This window comes from Cherax quadricarinatus, chromosome 53, assembly GCF_038502225.1.
Source record: "Cherax quadricarinatus isolate ZL_2023a chromosome 53, ASM3850222v1, whole genome shotgun sequence".
NCBI lineage: Eukaryota > Metazoa > Arthropoda > Malacostraca > Decapoda > Parastacidae > Cherax > Cherax quadricarinatus.
This window is the reverse complement of record NC_091344.1, coordinates 27,463,235-27,488,723: the sequence shown is the minus strand read 5'-3', so window position 1 is coordinate 27,488,723 and position 25,489 is coordinate 27,463,235. Positions and strand designations below refer to the sequence as shown.

General features: G+C 42.1%; 1 protein-coding gene across 1 annotated transcript in view; it reads right to left on the bottom strand.

Annotated features, from left to right (window-relative positions):
* Window positions 1-25,489, bottom strand: part of LOC128705522 (cytochrome P450 4C1-like) — a gene marked incomplete at its 5' end in the record, with an annotated part of 195,074 nt that overhangs the window by 133,770 nt on the left and 35,815 nt on the right. The window contains 3 exon segments of the mRNA XM_070096505.1: window positions 8,628-8,806; window positions 14,059-14,258; window positions 15,625-15,694. Coding sequence (XP_069952606.1) covers window positions 8,628-8,806; window positions 14,059-14,258; window positions 15,625-15,694 — 449 coding nt within the window.

Here is a 25,489-nt window from a genome sequence, read left to right as displayed (position 1 = left end):
GTAACAGCCTAGTTGATCAGGCCCTGATCCATCGGGAGGCCTGGTCATGGACCGGGCCGCTGGGGCGTTGATCCCCGGAATAACCTCCAGGTAACCTCCAGGTAAGGAAACGGCCAAGCAGAAAGACACAAGTACTAGTTCTCTCTCTCGTGGGATGGCCCTTCCCCAGCCATGGGCACAACACACAAGCCTGTGTACCCACCACTACATTACTAATAAATTAAGAAGCCTCCTAAGACGTATCATTTACTCCCACTGCATCTCACCATACAATCTCGTTATAAATGGTGGGAAGCGGTGGTCGCAGCAGTTGTGTTTGCCCAGAGAGAGGAAGGAAGAAGTATGGCATCATCTTCACTTTATCACCCTTCAAAACAAACATCCGTTTCTCACCGAGTTATCCTGATGTCGTGTCTGCATGTTTGAGCATCCGGAGACAGGTACAAGGAGGATCTAGCAGAAATTTTCCGAATTTCTTCGAGAATTGTGAGTGGTCTCCCAGTGACCTCACACTTCAGCGTCCCACGCTGTTTCTCAAGTCACGTGTTCAGCGTCACTTGTATGTTCTGCTGTTGTTGTTCAGCTCATCACAGCTGTTTCAGCAAACCAGAGGTGAGTTTTGTAGTGATTTCTGCGTCCAGTGTGCGTTTCGCCGTGTTGTGGGTTTGAGAGGAGGAAGTGGCCAGATCCTCCCTCGCCGTACCCTCACCCACGCTCCTCGCCACCACACAACCATACACCACCACGCCATCACTCCCTCTGCTGTGTTTTCTGCTGTTTTTCATGTGAATTCATTGCCAATGCTGTGTATCCGAGTGCCCGAGGCCACTCGAAGCCATGTGGATCAGCAAGACACGTGGCTCAGCAAGAAACGCAGATCAGCAAGACACGTGGATCAGCAAGCCACGTAGATCAGCAAGCCACGTGCATCAGCAAACCACGTGCATCAGCAAGTCACGTGCATTAGCATGCCATGTAGATCAGCAAGCCATGTGGATCAGCAAGCCATGTGGATCAGCATGCCATGTAGATCACCAAGCCATGTGGATCAGGAAGCCACATGGATTAGCAAGCCATGTAGATCAGCATGCCACATAGATCACGACGCCAAGTGGATCCCAACGCCACCACGTGGGTGTGGCCACATGGGTTACCAAGCGCCCCATGACATCACGTGGATCTGTCACAGTGGGTCACCCTACCAATGGCCGCCACATCTAGGTTTTTCTCCTTTTTCTAAATAGCTCTTGTTCTTTTTTATTTCTTCTATTGTCCATGGGGAAGTGGGGTTACCAAGCCAGATGTACCAGGCCCCATGCTGTGGTCTGCTGCCCGCATCACATTGACATCACCGACGATGCTGCCCGACTTCATGACGGCACCCACGATGCTGCCCGACTTCATGACGTCACGATGTCTGCTGACGTCACCTCGAGATGTCTGCTGACGTCACAGTGGGTCACCCTACCTAGGTGGGAGACGGCCGACTTGTTGATTTATATATATATATATATATATATATATATATATATATATATATATATATATATTATTATTATTATTATTATTATCACACTGGCCGATTCCCACCAAGGCAGGGTGGCCCGAAAAAGAAAAACTTTCACCATCATTCACTCCATCACTGTCTTGCCAGAAGGGTGCTTTACACTACAGTTTTTAAACTGCAACATTAACACCCCTCCTTCAGAGTGCAGGCACTGTACTTCCCATCTCCAGGACTCAAGTCCGGCCTGCCGGTTTCCCTGAACCCCTTCATAAATGTTACTTTGCTCACACTCCAACAGCACGTCAAGTATTAAAAACCATTTGTCTCCATTCACTCCTATCAAACACGCTCACGCATACCTGCTGGAAGTCCAAGCCCCTCGCACACAAAACCTCCTTTACCCCCTCCCTCCAACCTTTCCTAGGCCGACCCCTACCCCGCCTTCCTTCCACTACAGACTGATACACTCTTGAAGTCATTCTGTTTCGCTCCATTCTCTCTACATGTCCGAACCACCTCAACAACCCTTCCTCAGCCCTCTGGACAACAGTTTTGGTAATCCCGCACCTCCTCCTAACTTCCAAACTACGAATTCTCTGCATTATATTCACACCACACATTGCCCTCAGACATGACATCTCCACTGCCTCCAGCCTTCTCCTCGCTGCAACATTCATCACCCATGCTTCACACCCATATAAGAGCGTTGGTAAAACTATACTCTCATACATTCCCCTCTTTGCCTCCAAGGACAAAGTTCTTTGTCTCCACAGACTCCTAAGTGCACCACTCACTCTTTTTCCCTCATCAATTCTATGATTCACCTCATCTTTCATAGACCCATCCGCTGACACGTCCACTCCCAAATATCTGAATACATTCACCTCCTCCATACATTCTCCCTCCAATCTGATATTCAATTTTTCATCACCTAATCTTTTTGTTATCCTCATAACCTTACTCTTTCCTGTATTCACCTTTAATTTTCTTCTTCTGCACACCCTACCAAATTCATCTACCAATCTCTGCAACTTCTCTTCAGAATCTCCCAAGAGCACAGTGTCATCAGCAAAGAGCAGCTGTGACAACTCCCACTATGTGTGTGATTCTTTATCTTTTAACTCCACGCCTCTTGTCAAGACCCTCGCATTTACTTCTCTTACAACCGCATCTATAAATATATTAAACAACCACGGTGACATCACACATCCTTGTCTAAGGCCTACTTTTCCTGGGAAATAATTTCCCTCTTTCCTACATACTCTAACTTGAGCCTCACTATCCTCGTAAAAACTCTTCACTGCTTTCAGTAACCTACCTCCTACACCATACACTTGCAATATCTGCCACATTGCCCCCCTATCCACCCTGTCATACGCCTTTTCCAAATCCATAAATGCCACAAAGACCTCTTTAGCCTTATCTAAATACTGTTCACTTATATGTTTCATTGTAAACACCTGGTCCACACACCCCCTACCTTTCCTAAAGCCTCCTTGTTCATCTGCTATCCTATTCTCCGTCTTACTCTTAATTCTTTCAATAATAACTCTACCATACACTTTACCAGGTATACTCAACAGACTTATCCGCCTATAATTTTTGCACTCTCTTTTATCCCCTTTGCCTTTATACAAAGGAACTATGCATGCTCTCTGCCAATCCCTAGGTACCTTACCCTCTTCCATACATTTATTAAATAATTGCACCAACCACTCCAAAACTATATCCCCACCTGCTTTTAACATTTCTACCTTTATCCCATCAATCCCGGCTGCCTTACCCCCTTTCATTTTACCTACTGCCTCACGAACTTCCCCCACACTCACAACTGGCTCTTCCTCACTCCTACAAGATGTTATTCCTCCTTGTCCTATACACGAAATCACAGCTTCCCTATCTTCATCAACATTTAACAATTCCTCAAAATATTCCCTCCATCTTCCCAATACCTCTAACTCTCCATTTAATAACTCTCCTCTCCTATTTTTAACTGACAAATCCATTTGTTCTCTAGGCTTTCTTAACTTGTTAATCTCACTCCAAAACTTTTTCTTATTTTCAACAAAATTTGTTGATAACATCTCACCCACTCTCTCATTTGCTCTCTTTTTACATTGCTTCACCACTCTCTTAACCTCTCTCTTTTTCTCCATATACTCTTCCCTCCTTGCATCACTTCTACTTTGTAAAAACTTCTCATATGCTAACTTTTTCTCCCTTACTACTCTCTTTACATCATCATTCCACCAATCGCTCCTCTTCCCTCCCGCACCCACTTTCCTGTAACCACAAACTTCTGCTGAACACTAACACTACATTTTTAAACCTACCCCATACCTCTTCGACCCCATTGCCTATGCTCTCATTAGCCCATCTATCCTCCAATAGCTGTTTATATCTTACCCTAACTGCCTCCTCTTTTAGTTTATAAACCTTCACCTCTCTCTTCCCTGATGCTTCTATTCTCCTTGTATCCCATCTACCTTTTACTCTCATGTATATGTATATATATATATATATATATATATATATATATATATATATATATATATATATATATATATATATATATATATATATATATATATATATATATATATATATATGATGCAAAACATCCACGGTCTTTCGTATTGCAATCAACACATCGTCAGAAGCTTGCAAAATTGCAGAGAAGTGAATATGTTCGAGCAAGTGCGTTCCCAATGGACCGTCTTCACTGGAGTGAGGGAGGGAGGGACAGAGCATACAGGAATAAAAATTCGGTCATATTCCACTATGACATCAATGACTTTACAAATATAAATATATTGTCAATGATATAGAAGTCACTTGCAATTATAGAAAAGTGAGAAAACAATAACATTTAAAGGGGAGACTATTAGAAACTATGTCAAGGAAATGGGGTTCATTAAAATAAGCTCATTTAAAGAGGGAGGCATATGCAATATAAGGAAATACGGCCACAGATATTCAGCCCACATAATTCTGAGACAAACTCTTGTTCAACTTTTAGAAACTGCAGGAAAAATAGGCCCTAATTCCCTGATGTGGCACTACATTTAAGACAATCTAATGCATTATATAAGAGCCCAATTTTAGATTGTGTACTATTGCCTTAATTAAATATGCATCTTATTTGAACAGCACAACACTGATATTGTATACTGACTGCCTATCATGCTTAATAACTGCTGATTTTACAATATTCCTTTCAAGCCAGGAGGAACAAGGAAAGATGACTCTTGCTTCCCGCCAATTTGCCGGGTTATTACTAGCTCTAATGTGGTTGAAAATTACGTTCGACTCTTGTGCTGTACGTATTGAATAACGGTGCTGGGAAATTCTTATTTCCAATGGTTTTCCTGTTTGTCCCAAATAGGAGAGACTGCAACCAACTCTACAGACACCACATTCTTGGGGTGCATTCTTTATCTTCTAAGAGCATTCGGCAGGATAGATAAATTCTCGTTGTATGGGAGAACCAGCAGATTCTTGGTCTGAGGTGTTATCCAAAGGTTCAGCTCTATAATAATGTTCTTAGCTGCCAGCAAGGTAGATTCCACAAACACCTTAGGATACCGCAGTTTCATGCCAATGTCAAATATTTTTCTAATTTCTTCATCTAGGAACTCTGGACTGCACACTCTGTAGGCTCACAAAAACATAGTAAGAAATACACTCCTTATGACTCTAGTCTCATTTTTGGAATAGTAGTGAATGTATGTGCACACATTTATGGCCTTTCTTTATAGTGTAAACTTAAACTTTCTATCAACCCGGTGTGTCACACATCTAAGAATGGAAGTTTACAGTCCACCTCTTCCTCCACACAGAATTAAGTCTTGGTAAAAATGTATTAAAGGCCAAATAACTTGGTCAAAGACACAAGACGTCATCCACATATCTGAACCATTTAGCTCTACATGGCAGGATATCTTTCAGCAGTCTAGCCTCGAAAAGTTCCATATACAGATTGCTAGATTGCTCAGTAAGGGGGACAACGGATTACCAGTCGCCATTCCTTGTTTTTTAGCATAGTATTTCCACTCAAACTCAAACTTCCAATCAACTACACATAGCTTAATGAAATTAATAATGATATTTTTATCATATGGCAAAGAGAACCTGTCTAATTCTTCTTCCAAATAAGACAGCAAGTCGGGAACAGGGACTCTCGTGAACAATGTAGTGACATCAAAACTAACAAGTGTAAAATCATTAGACATGTTGACATTTTTGCAATTTGTCGATGAGATCAACATTGTCTTTTAAGTGGGCTTCAGAAATGTTGCCAAGCAAAGGAGTTACTATTTTTACCAACCGTTTTGACAAGGCATATGATGCCGATCCTACAGAACTAATATAGGTCTGGCTGGAAAACCTGGCTTGTGGGTTCCAATCAAACCATACATGTAAGGGAGTGTCGCAGATCTTGCTGATAACTGTTTAATGAATTCCTAATTACCTCTCAGTAAAGTTCTCAGTTGTTTATTAAACTTACTTTTAACCTGGTCCAAAGGGTTCTTATTAAGGGGTACGTAAATGAACACATATAACAATGTGTTCATTTTTCCGCTATAATCTACCTTGTCCATAATAACCATCACATTTGCCTTGTCAGCTCTCGTAAGATGACATCTTTCTTTATTTCATGGTACGACATAATAAATCTTTGAGTACAGTTCTGTTCCACAGGTCTGAGAAAAGCTCCATACACCATGCCTTTGCTGATGTTGAACGTTTCAGGGCAAAGGTCCCCTTGTTTTTCCAAATTGCAAAAGGATTTGGCAAGGTCAACATAATAAGTGTCCCCACTAGTAGGCGCGAAACTTAACTCATATCCCTTTGTTGTCCGCTGGTCACCAGTAACTTCAACACTTGACAGGTTGATAGTGAACTCCGGGTTAGCACGTTGAGACCAGCCACTTTGTGCTACGACATTGTTTAGTTTCCTAGCATGTAAACATTATGTTTTCCGTTTCAGTCACCTATATATGTAATCTAGTAAATGGTCTTGACACTCGGGTGGTATTATGTTGTAAAACTTTTGCTTGACTTTTCTAACTTCAATAAATATTATTTTCCTTTTGTGTTTAAATGGATCAATATTCTTAGTAATCACTAACCTGTGGAGTTGATCAAATGGGGTCGACGACAGATTAACCAACCTGTTTTGTAGAAGCGATTTCGGTAATACCTATTCACTGAGGCACTTTCGTGAACGAAAACTCCACGACGTCTAATCCACGGGACCATACAATCCTACAGAGTCACGCACCCATCAGAGCTAGGTGTTGTACCGTGATCTGAGGACATACGATGATGTGAGTGCCTCAGAGCTAATTTCATTCTACTCCCCGTTCGGTGTACTAGCCTCCACAAGCAGTGTATATCGTACTGTAACCACGAACCTATAAAATACTTCCTTTCTCATCTACGTGCACTAACCTCACCCTCACCCTCATGCAAATTAACAGCCTGTTCGTCGTGCTTATCGCCCCCATTATTACTTTCTATTAATATACCAAAAATTTAATCTCCCTTATCTCTGCATTTCTTGATCATAGGCTGAAAATGAGAAATTGATGTATACTAATTAGAAGAAGTGGTTATAAGTGGTTTTTGGAATGTGACGTTCTGTTAAATTCCGAGAAATGTAATTAGTATCATTATATGGATATTAGGAAACTTATAAACCAAACTTCAGTTCAGGAGCTGAACATTAGAATGTCATCACTTAGACGGCAGGTACTGGCTTCGTCTTGACAATCATGCATATCGCCTTTAACACATTTAATAATTCAGTAAGTAAGAAAAATTATCTGGTCAACAAGGATCTTCAGGAGCTATATATATATATATATATTATATATATATATATATATATATATATATATATATATATATATATATATATATATATATATATATATATATATATATATTATATACATATATATAATAAATATAGGGAGGTACCGCCTCTAGAGCTTTACTGGGGACCCTCTTCCTGAGAGAAGACAACAAACGTACCTCAGGGAAAACTCAAGGTTCTCCCCGGAGCTGTTAGAGTATTTTCTTCTCCTACCACCCTCTATAATTTATATTATATACGTACTTTATTAATAGGTAGAATACATTGATAGAAAACACAAACATGAATACACTGGGACAATATATTAAAAGCTATGAATCTCCTCTAGGTCCTCCGAAGCTGGACGCGAGCCCAGAATGCAGCAAGCATTTCCGCTCTGGATGGCCACGCTGAGGCGCTAGAACATGAAAGTGGCTGCCCTTGGTTTCCTGGTGGTGTCGATGAGTCTGGAACCCAGTTCTTTAAGGAAAAGTGTGGCATTTTTTTCCCATGATCCCAAGGTCTCTGATCCCAATGGGACAAATTGATACTGTTGGCTTATGTCCCTGTGCTTGCTGATCATGTACTCCTCCCTGTGGTCAGCAACTCCTCCCTGTAGCCCTACACTGTGATGGATATAGGTGTCAGCCAGTGTGGACACACAAGTATGGTCCCATGCTAAGCGCTTGCCATTCTTCCAAGGATAGATGGTGATCCTGTCGGGGTGGTTTGCTGGATTGTGGGTATTGTTGGCTGCTTGTGATCGGAGCTCCCTCTTGGCTGGGCATCCAGCTGTAGCAAGGGTTCTCTTAATGATGTCGTTGACCTCATTATGTCTTGCATGCCAGCCCTTGGTTTTGGAACAGTTAAGACCATGTAGACTATATTGGTCGGCTTGCGCATCGCCGCAAATACACGTATATTCCGTGTGAATTGGAGCAACAACGCACAGAGCCACTGCAACTCATACAAAACAAAATAAATTATAGCAATGTTTCTTTTGCTTCCATCGGTAGATGGCTAAAAAGGGTCACCAGTGTATACTGTTTGCAACAGAGTATGCCTACGACAATAGGATGTATTTGGCTAAATAGCACATGATAGTGTTGGCTGTGAGCTACATCCTCTGTGTTATTCACTACAGCTTTCTGAGGAAGAACCTTTTGTCAGCATCTCCCCATACCATAAAAAAGAAATTTAAGAGAACTTATATAAAAAACAATTTACATATCATATATTGCTTAAGAGTAAAAGTCGTACCTGAATATCTGGATGAAGACCAAGAATATACAAGATGGAGTTGATGGCTGAGCCTGTGGTGTCGTGACCGGCAAACATGAAAGTGTCCACTTCTTTCCGAATTTCTTCATCATTGAACTCTGGGTTCTCCTCTGAGTATTCCAACAAAAGATCCAGGAACGCTCTACGCTTTTTTATCCCTGCGAATATAAGACTAAACATTAAAAAAAGACTGTGTGCTTGAGTGTCTCTCGTGTCTAATAAGCACAATTGGTCAGATAGGCCAAACTGCCATAATTTTTTCATTATAAACAGAGTAAAACATATTTACTTTTGCTCGAAACTTACCTAAAAAATAACCATATCCTACCTTAACATAATGTACATTTTTAGTAATCTTAAAAAGTTTATTTTTATTGAACAATACAATTAAATAATAAAAGATATGTATTTTTCATTACATTCAGATTAATTTTAGCAGATTTATATTACAAACAAATTTTTCAAATTTTTATTCACATAAAATGTACCTAGTTGTTTTTTAGGCAAAATTTCTAATCCGTTTTTTTTCTTTTCATTTATATATATATATATATATATACCTATATATATATATATATATATAGATATATATATATATATATATATATATATATATGTAATTATTGAGATTAATAATGAATTCAAATTTAAAATTTGCAGAAAACCTACAAATAACTGTTCCTATGTCCACTATTATTCTTCGCATCAAGTTAGAGATAAACTGTCTGTTTTCTCATCAATGTTTCTGAGAGCTTTACGTATTTGTAGTCCAGAGTTCATAGATGAGGAAATATCCAAAATTTATGAAATAGGTAATGATTTGAAATACCCAAGAAACGTAACTGATAAATCTTTTAAAGTTGCAAGAAATACTTTTTACAATCCAAAAAGGGACAACCAGCCTTATTCATCTAAAAATATGTTGGTTCTCCCTTACCATGAAAACTTGGTTGATATGCCTTCTCTTCTTAAAACTTAATATTAAAGTTGTATTTAAAAATAGGTAGTAGGTTGGTAGACAGCAACCACCCAGGGAAGTACTACCGTCCTGCCAGATGACTGTGAAACAGAAACCTGTAATTGTTTTGCATGATGGTAGGATTGGTTTGTTTTTCTGTCTCATAAACACGCTAGATAACAGGGATATCTTGCTACTCCTACTTACACTTTGGACACACTTCACAGACATGCACATGCATACATATATACATACATCTAGGTTTTTCTCCTTTTTCTAAATAGCTCTTGTTCTTCTTTATTTCTTCTATTGTCCATGGGGAAGTAGAAAAGAATCTTTCCTCCGTAAGCCATGCGTGTCGTATGAGGCGACTAAAATGCCGGGAGCAATGGGCTAGTAACCCCTTCTCCTGTAGACATTTACTAAAAAAGAGAAGAAAAACTTTATAAAACTGGGATGCTTGAATGTGCGTGGATGTAGTGCGGATGACAAGAAACAGATGATTGCTGATGTTATGAATGAAAAGAAGTTGGATGTCCTGGCCCTAAGCGAAACAAAGCTGAAGGGGGTAGGGGAATTTCGGTGGGGGGAAATAAATGGGATTAAATCTGGAGTATCTGAGAGAGTTAGAGCAAAGGAAGGGGTAGCAGTAATGTTGAAGGATCAGTTATGGAAGGAGAAAAGAGAATATGAATGTGTAAATTCAAGAATTATGTGGATTAAAGGAAAGGTTGGATGCGAAAAGTGGGTCATAATAAGCGTGTATGCACCTGGAGAAGAGATGAATGTAGAGAAGAGAGAGAGATTTTGGGAATTGTTAAGTGAATGTATAGGAACCTTTGAACCAAGTGAGAGGGTAATTGTGGTAGGGGACCTGAATGCTAAAGTAGGAGAAACTTTTAGAGAGGGTGTGGTAGGTAAGTTTGGGGTGCCAGGTGTAAATGAAAATGGGAGCCCTTTGATTGAACTTTGTATAGAAAGGGGTTTAGTTATAGGTAATACATATTTTAAGAAAAAGAGGATAAATAAGTATACAAGATATGATGTAGGGCGAAATGACAGTAGTTTGTTGGATTATGTATTGGTAGATAAAACACTGTTGAGTAGACTTCAGGATGTACATGTTTATAGAGGGGCCACAGATATATTAGATCACTTTCTAGTTGTAGCTACACTGAGAGTAAAAGGTAGATGGGATAAAAGGAGAATAGAAGCATCAGGGAAGAGAGAGGTGAAGGTTTATAAACTAAAAGAGGAGGCAGTTAGGGTAAGATATAAACAGCTATTGGAGGATAGATGGGCTAATGAGAGCATAGGCAATGGGGTCAAAGAGGAATGGGGTAGGTTTAAAAAAGTAGTGTTGGAGTGTTCAGCAGAAGTTTGTGGTTACAGGAAGGTGGGTGCGGGAGGGAAGAGGAGCGATTGGTGGAATGATGATGTAAGGGAGAAAAAGTTAGCATATGAGAAGTTTTTACAAAGTAGAAGTGATGCAAGGAGGGAAGAGTATATGGAGAAAAAGAGAGAGGTTAAGAGAGTGGTGAAGCAATGTAAAAAGAGAGCAAATGAGAGAGTGGGTGAGATGTTATCAACAAATTTTGTTGAAAATAAGAAAAAGTTTTGGAGTGAAATTAACAAGTTAAGGAAGTCTAGAGAAAAAATGGATTCGTCAGTTAAAAATAGGAGAGTTAGAGGTATTGGGAAGAAGGAGGGAATATTTCGAGGAATTGTTAAACGTTGATGAAGATAGGGAAGCTGTGATTTCGTGTATAGGGCAAGGAGGAATAACATCTTGTAGGAGTGAGGAAGAGCCAGTTGAGAGTGTGGGGGAAGTTCGTGAGGCAGTAGGTAAAATGAAAGGGGGTAAGGCAGCCGGGATTGATGGGATAAAGATAGAAATGTTAAAAGCAGGTGGGGATATAGTTTTGGAGTGGTTGGTGCAATTATTTAATAAATGTATGGAAGAAGGTAAGGTACCTAGGGATTGGCAGAGAGCATGCATAGTTCCTCCGTATAAAGGCAAAGGGGACAAAAGAGAGTGCAAAAATTATAGGGGAATAAGTCTGTTGAGTATATCTCGTAAAGTGTATGGTAGAGTTATTATTGGAAGAATTAAGAGTAAGACGGAGAATAGGATAGCAGATGAACAAGGAGGCTTTAGGAAAGGTAGGGGGTGTGTGGACCAGGTGTTTACAGTGAAACACATAAGTGAACAGTATTTAGATAAGGCTAAAGAGGTCTTTGTGGCATTTATGGATTTGGAAAAGGCGTATGACAGGGTGGATAGGGGGGCAATGTGGCAGATGTTGCAGGTGTATGGTGTAGGAGGTAGGTTACTGAAAGCAGTGAAGAGTTTTTACGAGGATAGTGATGCTCAAGTTAGAGTATGTAGGAAAGAGGGACATTATTTCCCAGTAAAAGTAGGCCTTAGACAAGGATGTGTGATGTCACAGTGGTTCTTTAATATATTTATAGATGGGGTTGTAAGAGAAGTAAATGCGAGGGTCCTGGCAAGAGGCGTGGAGTTAAAAGATAAAGAATCACACATAAAGTGGGAGTTGTCACAGTTGCTCTTTGCTGATGACACTGTGCTCTTGGGAGATTCTGAAGAGAAGTTGCAGAGATTGGTGGATGAATTTGGTAGGGTATGCAAAAGAAGAAAACTAAAAGTGAATACAGGAAAGAGTAAGGTTATGAGGATAACAAAAAGATTAGGTGATGAAAGATTGGATATCAGATTGGAGGGAGAGAGTATGGAGGAGGTGAATGTATTCAGATATTTGGGAGTGGACGTGTCAGCGAATGGGTCTATGAAAGATGAGGTGAATCATAGAATTGATGAGGGGAAAAGGTAAAGTGGTGCACTTAGGAGTCTGTGGAGACAAAGAACTTTGTCCTTGGAGGCAAAGAGGGGAATGTATGAGAGTATAGTTTTACCAACGCTCTTATATGGGTGTGAAGCATGGGTGATGAATGTTGCAGCGAGGAGAAGGCTGGAGGCAGTGGAGATGTCATGTCTGATGGCAATGTGTGGTGTGAATATAATGCAGAGAATTCGTAGTTTGGAAGTTAGGAGGAGGTGCGGGATTACCAAAACTGTTGTCCAGAGGGCTGAGGAAGGGTTGTTGAGGTGGTTCGGACATATATGGGGAGAATCCAAGAGGAGCGAAATAGAATGACTCCAAGAGATCCAATTCCCTAAATCAAGAGCCCCTCACCAACATATCAGTCTGTAGTGGAAGGAAGGCGGGGTAGGGGTCGGCCTAGAAAAGGTTGGAGGGAGGGGGTAAAGGAGGTTTTGTGTGCGAGGGGCTTGGACTTCCAGCAGGCATGCGTGAGCGTGTTTGATAGGAGTGAATGGAGACAAATGGTTTTTAATGCTTGACGTGCTGTTGGAGTGAGAACAAAGTAACATTTATGAAGGGGTTCAGGGAAACCGGCAGGCCAGACTTGAGTCCTGGAGATGGGAAGTACAGTGCCTGCACTCTGAAGGAGGGGTGTTAATGTTGCAGTTTAAAAACTGTAGTGTAAAGCACCCTTCTGGCAAGACAGTGATGGAGCGAATGATGGTGAAAGTTTTTCTTTTTCGGGCCACCCTGCCTCGTTGGAAATCGGCCAGTGTGATAATAAAATAATAAAAATATTTAAAAATCTTGATACAGTAAAAAAAACTTTTGATAAAGAATTCCCCCCAAAATGCTGACGGATGTGTCTATAAGATTCCTTGTAAAATTTGCGATAAAGCTTATTACGATCAAACTGGTAAAAATCTCGAACTAAGATTAAAACAACATAAATATAGCATTAGAACTGGACAAGATTCCAATGCTCTATTTATTCATGTGAGAGATTTTAACCATCCAATTGATTTTCAAAAAGTTAAGAAAGTTGTATCTAGCAAGTCCATGGTTGACAGAAATATAATTGAATCTTGTTTCATAAAAACCAGTTTTGACAATAATATTAATATTTCCTTTGGTTTATATAAATTAGATCCATTTATAATTAATAGAATTTGGAAAGAATTTAATAATACGTTGGACAAACAATGAATTTTAAAAATTCTTATTTCTTGGGTAGAATAGTTTGTTGGTGGGTTGTGTGAAGGACCTGTCTAGTTGGGCCGGCGGACCTACTGCAGTGTTCCTTTTCTTATGGGTCGCGCGTCTGGTGTTGCTTTGTTGTGGGATGTGATAGTGAGGTGTGGACTAGACCCTTTATATACCTTCCTTTGATGCATTACTTTCATTGTTCCTTGATAATGTGAGTAGTCACGAAAGCGCTTGAAATTTCTCTATTCTTTCACAGTGGTTTTTTTGCATATTCTGAAATCACCTGTTTACTGTGATCTTACTGCACATATATATATATATATATATATATATATATATATATATACTTATTTATTTATGTTTCTATCATCTCACTGAAATGGCATTCAAACATATAACTTACCGTATTTTTCTTCCGTCTCTCCAATGACTAATTTATTCTCGATGGTTTTGTTTTGTTTCCTCTCCTTGATGGTGCTGTTGGACATGTTGTGGAGAACTTTTAGGCAAGCTTCAAAATCTTTGGCAGGTCCCAGAAGCTTGTACATGAAGTCGTTGTGTAGCCAGGGACGAAAAATGCGTTGATGAACGTACCTGGTCATCCTGCTCAAGTATATTGGATTAGAAGTAATTTCAACCATTCACATTAACTTTAATAAGTTTGTATCGATTCTTTGTCCAACTTAACTAAATATTCACTTCTACAAAGAAATAAAATATTTATTAGTGTTAAGAGACAATTTAAACTGAACGGTTTTAAATGTTTAGAAAGTTTTTTTCATGACAATTGTTGGATATAATAATTCTCTCATGGAAGAGCAGCAGGAATTGAAACAAATTAAACAGTTAAATATATAATGCTAATATTATTATTTCTGCCACAGATACAACCAAGTAATAATTATAATAATGTTAATAATAATTATTTTTATTACTTATTACATTAGTTAATTCATTATTTTTTTTCCTATTTTAATTATGATTATTATTTTTAATAGAATTAATAGTAGTTTATCATAATTATTATTGACAAAAGTGTGATAAACCTGTATGGGTAATACAGCACTAGAGTGAAGGAGGTGTTTTAATGTCTAGTCATATTACTAACAATAGTTGTATCTCCTGTACATTACCACCTCAGTGATGCGCCTCACAATTGTCAACTAAAACTCGACTACCAGTATACTATTAGATGTAATAATATATGGATGTATTTTAGTTACTGTGTGATCCAAGTAAGGAATTCCAGAGTTGCTTAGCTCTGTTAGGCAAGACACATATGCAACAGTTAGGTATCTTTATTTCGAAACGTTTCGCCTACACAGTAGGCTTCTTCAGTCGAGTACAGAAAAGTTGATAGAAGCAGAAGATACTTGAAGACGATGTAATCAGTCCATCACCCTTAAAGTTTTGAGGTGGTCAGTCCCTCAGTCTGGAGAAGAGCATTGTTCCATAGTATGAAAGATATTGTTTCATACTATGGGACAATGCTCTTCTCCAGACTGAGGGACTGACCACCTCAAAACTTTAAGGGTGATGGACTGATTACATCGTCTTCAAGTCTCTTCTGCTTCTATCAACTTTTCTGTACTCGACTGAAGAAGCCTACTGTGTAGGCGAAACGTTTCGAAATAAAGATACCTAACTGTTGCATATGTATCTTACCTAACAACCTGTCGGTATTTTATACCATTTTAATGTTGCTTAGCTCTACCCTCCTGTATGTCAATGCATGTGAAAAGATTAGTGCAGAGTGCGGCAGAAGTTTCTAACGCAATTAAATATTAGAGTTGAAATCGTGAAACAAAGCATAAGTATTAAATGCTTTCTTATCACATCTTAATTAATATTCCAATTTTAATAATTGGTAAATTTGGGTATTCTCGTGTTATAGAGGAGAAACTAATAACCTGAAATACACCAGCAAGTTAAGTTTGAAGTCACTGAAACTTAGCATCGGCAAACTTACTTCCTGACAGCTTGAACGTATTGTGATTCACTGTCTTCCTGAGCATTGATGCTGCGTCCCATCGCTGTCTCTGTTAGAACACAATGTTACAGTTAACCAACAATAAGACAGGAAACTATGCCATCTGTCCTCTTGATTTAGGGAATTGGATCTGTGCTCCAGTTCCCCGAATTAAGCCTGAATGCCTTCCACATTCCCCCCCCCAGGCGCTGTATAACCCAACGGGCTTAGCGCTTCCCCCTTTATTATAATAATAATAATATACGATCTGTCTGAAAAATACAAACATTACCATGATGTCACTTTAATTTATGAATTAGTAATGAATCCTTCACAAAAGCATTTGTAATTATTTTGGTTAGCTGAAAATTCCACCACTGTTGAAACTACGACTTTTATTAACAATATTTAACGGAGTTTTGTAATGACTAGAAAATAATCAAACTCGCACATAATGCATAAATTGAAAAAACAAAATACATTGGAGCATTATTTGTATCAATTCAAAACAAATATTTTGCATCACTACAGTGTTCACTATACTGCATAACTACAGTGTTCACTATACTACTGCATCACTACAGTGTTCACTATACTACTGCATCACTACAGTGTTCACTATACTACTGCATCACTACAGTGTTCACTATACTACTGCATCACTACAGTGTTCACTATACTACTGCATCACTACAGTGTTCACTATACTACTGCATCACTACAGTGTTCACTATACTACTGCATCACTACAGTGTTCACTATACTACTGCATCACTACAGTGTTCACTATACTACTGCATCACTACAGTGTTCACTATACTACTGCATCACTACAGTGTTCACTATACTACTGCATCACTACAGTGTTCACTATACTACTGCATCACTACAGTGTTCACTATACTACTGCATCACTACAGTGTTCACTATACTACTGCATCACTACAGTGTTCACTATACTACTGCATCACTACAGTGTTCACTATACTACTGCATCACTACAGTGTTCACTATACTACTGCATCACTACAGTGTTCACTATACTACTGCATCACTACAGTGTTCACTATACTACTGCATCACTACAGTGTTCACTATACTACTGCATCACTACAGTGTTCACTATACTACTGCATCACTACAGTGTTCACTATACTACTGCATCACTACAGTGTTCACTATACTACTGCATCACTACAGTGTTCACTATACTACTGCATCACTACAGTGTTCACTATACTACTGCATCACTACAGTGTTCACTATACTACTGCATCACTACAGTGTTCACTATACTACTATCGCTACAGTGCTACTCACTACAGTGTTCACTATACTACTGCATCACTACAGTGTTCACTATACTACTGCATCACTACAGTGTTCACTATACTACATGCTACAGTGTTCACTATACTACAGCTACAGTGTTCACTATACTACATGCTACAGTGTTCACTATACTACAGTACAGTGTTCACTATACTACTGCATCACTACAGTGTTCACTATACTACTGCATCACTACAGTGTTCACTATACTACTGCATCACTACAGTGTTCACTATACTACTGCATCACTACAGTGTTCACTATACTACTGCATCACTACAGTGTTCACTATACTACTGCATCACTACAGTGTTCACTATACTACTGCATCACTACAGTGTTCACTATACTACTGCATCACTACAGTGTTCACTATACTACTGCATCATTACAGTGTTCACCATACTACTGCATCACTACAGTGTTCACTATACTACTGCATCACTACAGTGTTCACTATACTACTGCATCACTACAGTGTTCACTATACTACTGCATCACTACAGTGTTCACTATACTACTGCATCACTACAGTGTTCACTATACTACTGCATCACTACAGTGTTCACTATACTACTGCATCACTACAGTGTTCACTATACTACTGCATCACTACAGTGTTCACTATACTACTGCATCACTACAGTGTTCACTATACTACTGCATCACTACAGTGTTCACTATACTACTGCATCACTACAGTGTTCACTATACTACTGCATCACTACAGTGTTCACTATACTACTGCATCACTACAGTGTTCACTATACTACTGCATCACTACAGTGTTCAGTGTTCACTATACTACTGCATCACTACAGTGTTCACTATACTACTGCATCACTACAGTGTTCACTATACTACTGCATCACTACAGTGTTCACTATACTACTGCATCACTACAGTGTTCACTATACTACTGCATCACTACAGTGTTCACTATACTACTGCATCACTACAGTGTTCACCATACTACTGCATCACTACAGTGTTCACCATACTACTGCATCACTACAGTGTTCACTATACTACTGCATCACTACAGTGTTCACTATACTACTGCATCACTACAGTGTTCACCATACTACTGCATCACTACAGAGTTCACCATACTACTGCATCACTACAGTGTTCACTATACCACTGCATCACTACAGTGTTCACTATACTACTGTATCACAACAGTGTTCACTATACTACTGCATCATTACAGTGTTCACCATACTACTGCATCACTAGAGTGTTCACAATACTACTGCATTACTACAGTGTTCACTATACTACTGTATCACAACAGTGTTCACTATACTACTGCATCATTACAGTGTTCACAATACTACTGCATCACCACAGTTTTCACTATACTACTGTATCACAACAGTGTACACTATACTACTGCATCATTACAGTGTTCACCATACTACTGCATCACCACAGAGTTCACTATACTACTGCATCACCACAGTGTTCACTATACTACTGCATCACTACAGTGTTCACCATACTACTGCATAACCACAGTGTTCACTATACTACTGCATCACTACAGTGTTCACTATACTACTGCATCACCACAGTGCTCACTATACTACTGCATCACCACAGTGCTCACTATACTACTGCATCACCACAGTGCTCACCATACTACTGCATAACCACAGTGTTCACTATACTACTGCATCACCACAGTGTTCACTATACTACTGCATCACTACAGTGTTCACTATACTAATGCATCACTACAGTGTTCACCATAATACTGCATCACCACAGTGTTCACTATACTACTGCATCACCACAGTGTTCACTATACTACTGCATCACCACAGTGTTCACTATACTACTGCATCACTACAGTGTTCACTATACTACTGCATCACTACAGTGTTCACTATACTACTGCATCACTACAGTGTTCACTATACTACTGCATCACTACAGTGTTCACCACACTACTGCATCACTACAGTGTTTACCATACTACTGCATCACTACAGTGTTCACCATACTACTGCATCATTACAGTGTTCACCATACTACTGCATCATTACAGTGTTCACTATACTACTGCATCATTACAGTGTTCACCATACTACTGCATCACTACAGTGTTCACCATACTACTGCATCACTACAGTGTTCACCATACTACTGCATCACTACAGTGTTCACTATACCACTGCATCACTACAGTGTTCACTATACTACTGTATCACAACAGTGTTCACTATACTACTGCATCATGACAGTGCTCACCATTCTACTGCATCACTACAGTGTTCACCATACTACTGCATCACTACAGTGTTCACTATATTACTGCATCACTAGTGTTCACTATACTACAGCATCACTACAGTGTTCACCAGACTACTGCATCACTACAGTGTTCACTATGCCACTGCATCACTACAGTGTTCACTATACTACTGTATCACAACAGTGTTCACTATACTACTGCATCACTACAGTGTTCGATCCCTTTAGGTCTTTATAGGAATTGTGAGCCTCAGCATACAGGTCATCAGCCTCAGCAACTTCTTCAGCTTTAATCAGGTTACGTTCTCTTATGAATGTTCTTATCTGGTGGGGAAGAGCCGTCAGGAACTGGTCAACAACCATGAAGTCTCTAAGAGATTCATAACTGTGATCAATTCCTGAAGTCTCTATCCTAAAGTCGAACAAATGAAAGTGTTACCTGTAACTGCTGAAAGTTCTGGCCATGCTGTAAGGTGGCATACCTGAAATCTTTCCTGTAAGAATTAGTGGTTTTTTGATATGCTTTAAGGATTGCCTTCTTCAGTAGGTTATAATTACATATGATATCCTGCGACAAAGTTGCAAAGATATTCAAGGCTGTACCAGAAAATAACATTCCTAACCTGGTAGCCCAGGTGTCAGCAGGCCATTCACAGAGGGTAGCGGTATTTTCAAACCTGATAATGTATGAAGTAATGTCTTCACCCTCTGTGAAGGGAGGTAAATTAGGTGTTGGAATATGTGCACTAGCTGCATGATGTTCAATTACTCCTTCCTCTAATTGTTTTGTAAAAGCTAACTTTTTGTTCTCTAATTCAAGGCGAGCTTTTTCGAGCTCGCGATCCTTTTCTCTCTCTATTAACTCATGTTCTCTATCCTTTGCTCTTTCCTCAAGTTCTCTTAATTTAACCTGTTCCTCATGTATCTTAGCTTCTTCCTCACGTTCTCTAGCTCTTTCCTCACGATCAAGTCTATCACGCTCTTTTTGGTCTTCTCGCCCTCTTTCTGTCTTTCTCGGATTTCTCTCTCAATTCTCTCTCTCTCCTTTTTCTCCTGTCTTTCAAGGTCCTCTTTCTCTCCTTTTCTTCTTCTCTTTCGATTTTCTCTCTCTCCTTTTCCTCCTGTCTTTCCCTTTCTAACTGTCTCTCTTCTCTCTCAATTCTTTCCAAGATCTTAGCACTAATGAAAGATTATAAATTTTTCCCTGTTATTCCTAACTTACTTCCAGTGTTCATCCAAAACTGGTATTCCTCCATACTTGCAAGAATAACTTAAACTATCAGGGGAAATGAACGGGTATTAAAGAAAACGGAGGGTTCAATTCCTGCTCCGCTCAAACTGTAAATAAACCAGAGGGCTCGATCACTGCTTCAATTAAACAAAATGTATTAATGAAAACGAAGGGTTCTATGCCGGCTCCGAGCAAACAGTAAGTAGAATGGGGTCACTTGACCATCCAGTCTTCTCACCAACAAATCAAGAGTGTCCTACGACAGTTCCCTTGATAAAATAAAGAGCTCAATGAAACAAATTGTCACTGGAAAATCTCGGGTCCCTAGAGTCTAATCCTCCAAAATGTTTCAAGCTCGAACGAAAAGGTGGCAGAATTAAATATTATATCCTGCCTGACTTGACTTACAATAAATTGAGACTAACAATCATCAAATCTTTTAAATACCTGTACTGTAGTCCTACCATAGAGAATGATTACTCAAGGCTGGTGGTAACCGTCTGTGGTATGCGGCGTTGAAGTTCCAATGGTAGATTCGAGATGGAGTTGAATCTTGATTCAGTCGAGTTGATCCTGGCAAGGTCGCCACTTGTGAAGGCTTACTCAGCCCTGTAACAACTTCAGACAGTATTACCAAGGCTGGCTCCTCCTCAGGAAAATTAATGAATAGAAAAAGAACAAAAACTGACAAAAATAAACACTTTATTATTTAGAAAATATAAAATATAAAACACTTAAATATGAAATATTAATCCTACCTTAAAGAAAATGAAAAATGAAAAATATAAATGATATCTGAATTCAACGCTAATATATATCTATAAAACTTGGGTGTCTGGTGTTGGTGACACTGCGTGTTGTTGAAATCGTAGCCGTTGTCGTTGATGGTGGGGGGGGGGATCACAGGTGTTGATGACAACCCACCGGCTCGTTCTTCACAGATTTTCTAGCCGACAATAATCCATCCAGATGACAGGAAAGCAGATTTTTTTTCCACTGCAATGATGAGGAGTTATATCCTGCTACTTGCATACACAAACAGGTAAGTGGATCAGAAATTGGGACGCCTCAGAACGTTAGTCCATCTCCTTCAATTTCTACTCGTTGATTAGCAGGTGACCCTCTCTGTCCTTTCAAGCTGTGAAGAGAGACAGATTACCCACTGCTTTAGAAATCACTCTCCATGATAAGTACAATACCTAAAAGATGTGGTGATTATTAAAACATTTTAACCTATCAAGACTGAAAGGACTAAGTTAATTATTGGTCAAAAGTGAAGCTTTCAACCAATAAGTCCAGTAAAATATGATTAGGCGTGTACTTACAGTAGCGTTGGGAGCTGTGAGTCGAGTGATTTACTGTTTGACCGGAGCCCCACAAGTCACCTTTCGGGGGGGAGGGGAGATGGGAGGGGAAGAAATAGCGGGAGCTAGACTTACCCTACCTTAACAAGCAGCAGGCAATGAAACTATTGTTACTATATTCTCCCTAGCTACTCCTATCTATTGAACTTTTCCCTCACAATAGGTATATCCCGTGAAAGAGCTGAGGGAGGTGGAGGTGGGGAGGGAGGAGAGACAATGTGGGGAGGGAGACACTGGAGGAGACATGTGACTGAGCTGGGGAGGGAGACACTGGAGGAGACACGTGACTAAGCTGGGGAGGGAGACACTGGAGGAGCCACGTGACTGAGCTGGGAACGGAGACACTGGGGGAGACACGTGACTGAGCAGGGGAGGGAGACACTGCAGGAGACAGGTGACTGAGCTGGGGAGGGAGACACTGGAGGAGACACGTGACTGAGCTGGGGAGGGAGACACTGGAGGAGACAGGTGACTGAGCTGGGGAGGGAGACACTGGAGGAGACAGGTGACTGAGCTGGGGAGGGAGACACTGGAGGAGACACGTGACTGAGCTGGGGAGGGAGACACTGGAGGAGACACGTGACTGAGCTGGGGAGGGAGACACTGGAGGAGACAGGTGACTGAGCTGGGGAGGGAGACACTGGAGGAGACAGGTGACTGAGCTGGAGAGGGAGACACTGGAGGAGACACGTGACTGTGCTGGAGAGGGAGACACTGGGGGAGACAGGTGACTGAGCTGGAGAGGGAGACACTGGAGGAGACAGGTGACTGAGCTGGAGAGGGAGACACTGGGGGAGACAGGTGACTGAGCTGGGAAGGGAGACACTGTAGGAGACAGGTGACTGAGCTGGAGAGGGAGACACTGGGGGAGACAGGTGACTGAGTTGGAGACGGAGACACTTGAGGAGACACGTGACTGAGCTGGGGAGGGTGACACTGGGGGAGACAGGTGACTGAGTTGGAGACGGAGACACTTGAGGAGACACGTGACTGTGCTGGGGAGGGTGACACTGGAGGAGACAGGTGACTGAGCTGGAGAGGGAGACACTGGAGGAGACACGTGACTGTGCTGGGGAGGGAGACACTGGAGGAGACAGTGACTGTGCTGGAGAGGGAGACACTGGAGGAGACAGTGACTGTGCTGGAGAGGGAGACACTGGAGGAGACACGTGACTGAGCTGGGGAGGGAGACACTGGAGGAGACACGTGACTGAGCTGGGGAGGGGGACACTGGAGGAGACAGGTGACTGAGCTGGAGAGGGAGACACTGGAGGAGACACGTGACTGAGCTGGGGAGGGGGACACTGGAGGAGACAGGTGACTGAGCTGGAGAGGGAGACACTGGAGGAGACACGTGACTGAGCTGGGGAGGGAGACACTGGACGAGACAGGTGACTGAGATGGAGAGGGAGACACTGGAGGAGACAGGTGACTGAGCAGGGGAGGGAGACACTGGACGAGACAGGTGACTGAGATGGAGAGGGAGACACTGGAGGAGACACGTGACTTAGCTGGAGAGGGAGACACTGGGGGAAACACGTGACTGAGCTGGGGAGGGAGACACTGGAGGAGACACGTGACTGAGCTGGGGAGGGAGACACTGGGGGAGACACGTGACTGAGCTGGGGAGGGAGACACTGGAGGAGACACGTGACTGAGCTGGGGAGGGAGACACTGGAGGAGACACGTGACTGAGCTGGGAAGGGAGACACTGGGGGAGACACGTGACTGAGCTGGGGAGGGAGACACTGGAGGAGACACGTGACTTAGCTGGAGAGGGAGACACTCGAGGAAACACGTGACTGAGCTGGGGAGGGAGACACTGGAGGAGACACGTGACTGAGCTGGGGAGGGAGACACTGGAGGAGACACGTGACTGAGCTGGGGAGGGAGACACTGGAGGAGACACGTGACTGAGCTGGGGAGGGAGACACTGGAGGAGACACGTGACTGAGCAGGGGAGGGAGACACTGGAGGAGACACGTGACTGAGCTGGGGAGGGAGACACTGGAGGAGACACGTGACTGAGCTGGGAAGGGAGACACTGGGGGAGACACGTGACTGAGCTGGGGAGGGAGACACTGGAGGAGACACGTGACTGAGCTGGAGAGGGAGACACTGGGGGAGACACGTGACTGAGCTGGGGAGGGAGACACTGGAGGAGACACGTGACTGAGCTGGAGAGGGAGACACTGGAGGAGACACGTGACTGAGCTGGGGAGGGAGACACTGGAGGAGACACGTGACTGAGCTGGGGAGGGAGACACTGGAGGAGACACGTGACTGAGCAGGGGAGGGAGACACTGGAGGAGACACGTGACTGAGCTGGGGAGGGAGACACTGGAGGAGACACGTGACTGAGCTGGGGAGGGAGACACTGGAGGAGACACGTGACTGAGCTGGGGAGGGAGACACTGGAGGAGACACGTGACTTAGCTGGAGAGGGAGACACTGGGGGAAACACGTGACTGAGCTGGGGAGGGAGACACTGGAGGAGACACATGACTTAGCTGGGAAGGGAGACACTGGGGGAGACACGTGACTGAGCTGGGGAGGGAGACACTGGAGGAGACACGTGACTGAGCTGGGGAGGGAGACACTGGAGGAGACACGTGACTTAGCTGGGGAGGGAGACACTGGAGGAGACACGTGACTTAGCTGGAGAGGGAGACACTGGGGAAGACACATGACTGAGCTGGGGAGGGAGACACTGGAGGAGACACGTGACTTAGCTGGGGAGGGAGACACTGGAGGAGACACGTGACTTAGCTGGAGAGGGAGACACTGGGGAAGACACATGACTGAGCTGGGGAGGGAGACACTGGAGGAGACACGTGACTGAGCTGGGAAGGGAGACACTGGGGGAGACACGTGACTGAGCTGGGGAGGGAGACACTGGAGGAGACACGTGACTGAGCTGGGGAGGGAGACACTGGAGGAGACACGTGACTGAGCTGGGGAGCGAGACACTGGAGGAGACAGGTGACTGAGCTGGGGAGGGAGACACTGGAGGAGACAGGTGACTGAGCTGGGGAGGGAGACACTGGAGGAGACAGGTGACTGAGCTGGAGGAGACAGGTGACTGAGCTGGGGAGGGAGACACTGGAGGAGACAGGTGACTGAGCTGGGGAGGGAGACACTGGAGGAGACAGGTGACTGAGCTGGGGAGGGAGACACTGGAGGAGACAGGTGACTTACCTGGTGTGAGGGAAAAGTTCAAAAGATAGGAGTAGTGAGGGAGTATATAGTAACAATAGTTTCATTGCCGGCTACTTGTTAAGGTAGGGTACGTCAAGCTCCCGCTATTCCCACCTTTTTCCCCCTCCCCGAAAGTGATAGTTTGCTTGCCGGCTACTAGTTAATGTAAGGTAAGTCTAGCTCCGGCTGTTCCCACCTTTTTTCCCCCACCCCTAAAGTGATAGTTTGACGACCGGTTGCTTGTTAACGTAGGGTCAGTCTAGCTCCCACTATCCCTTCCGCTCCTTCTCCCCCCCCCCCGCCCCCGAAAGGTGACGTGTGGGGCTCTGGTCAAACAGTAAATCACTCGACTCACAGCTCCCAACACTACTGTAAGTACATGCCTGCCTTGTATTCTAGTGGATTTATTGGTTGAAAGCTTCACTTTTGACCAATAATAAACTTAGTCCTTTCAGTCTTGCTCTAGGATGACTGTTGTAAT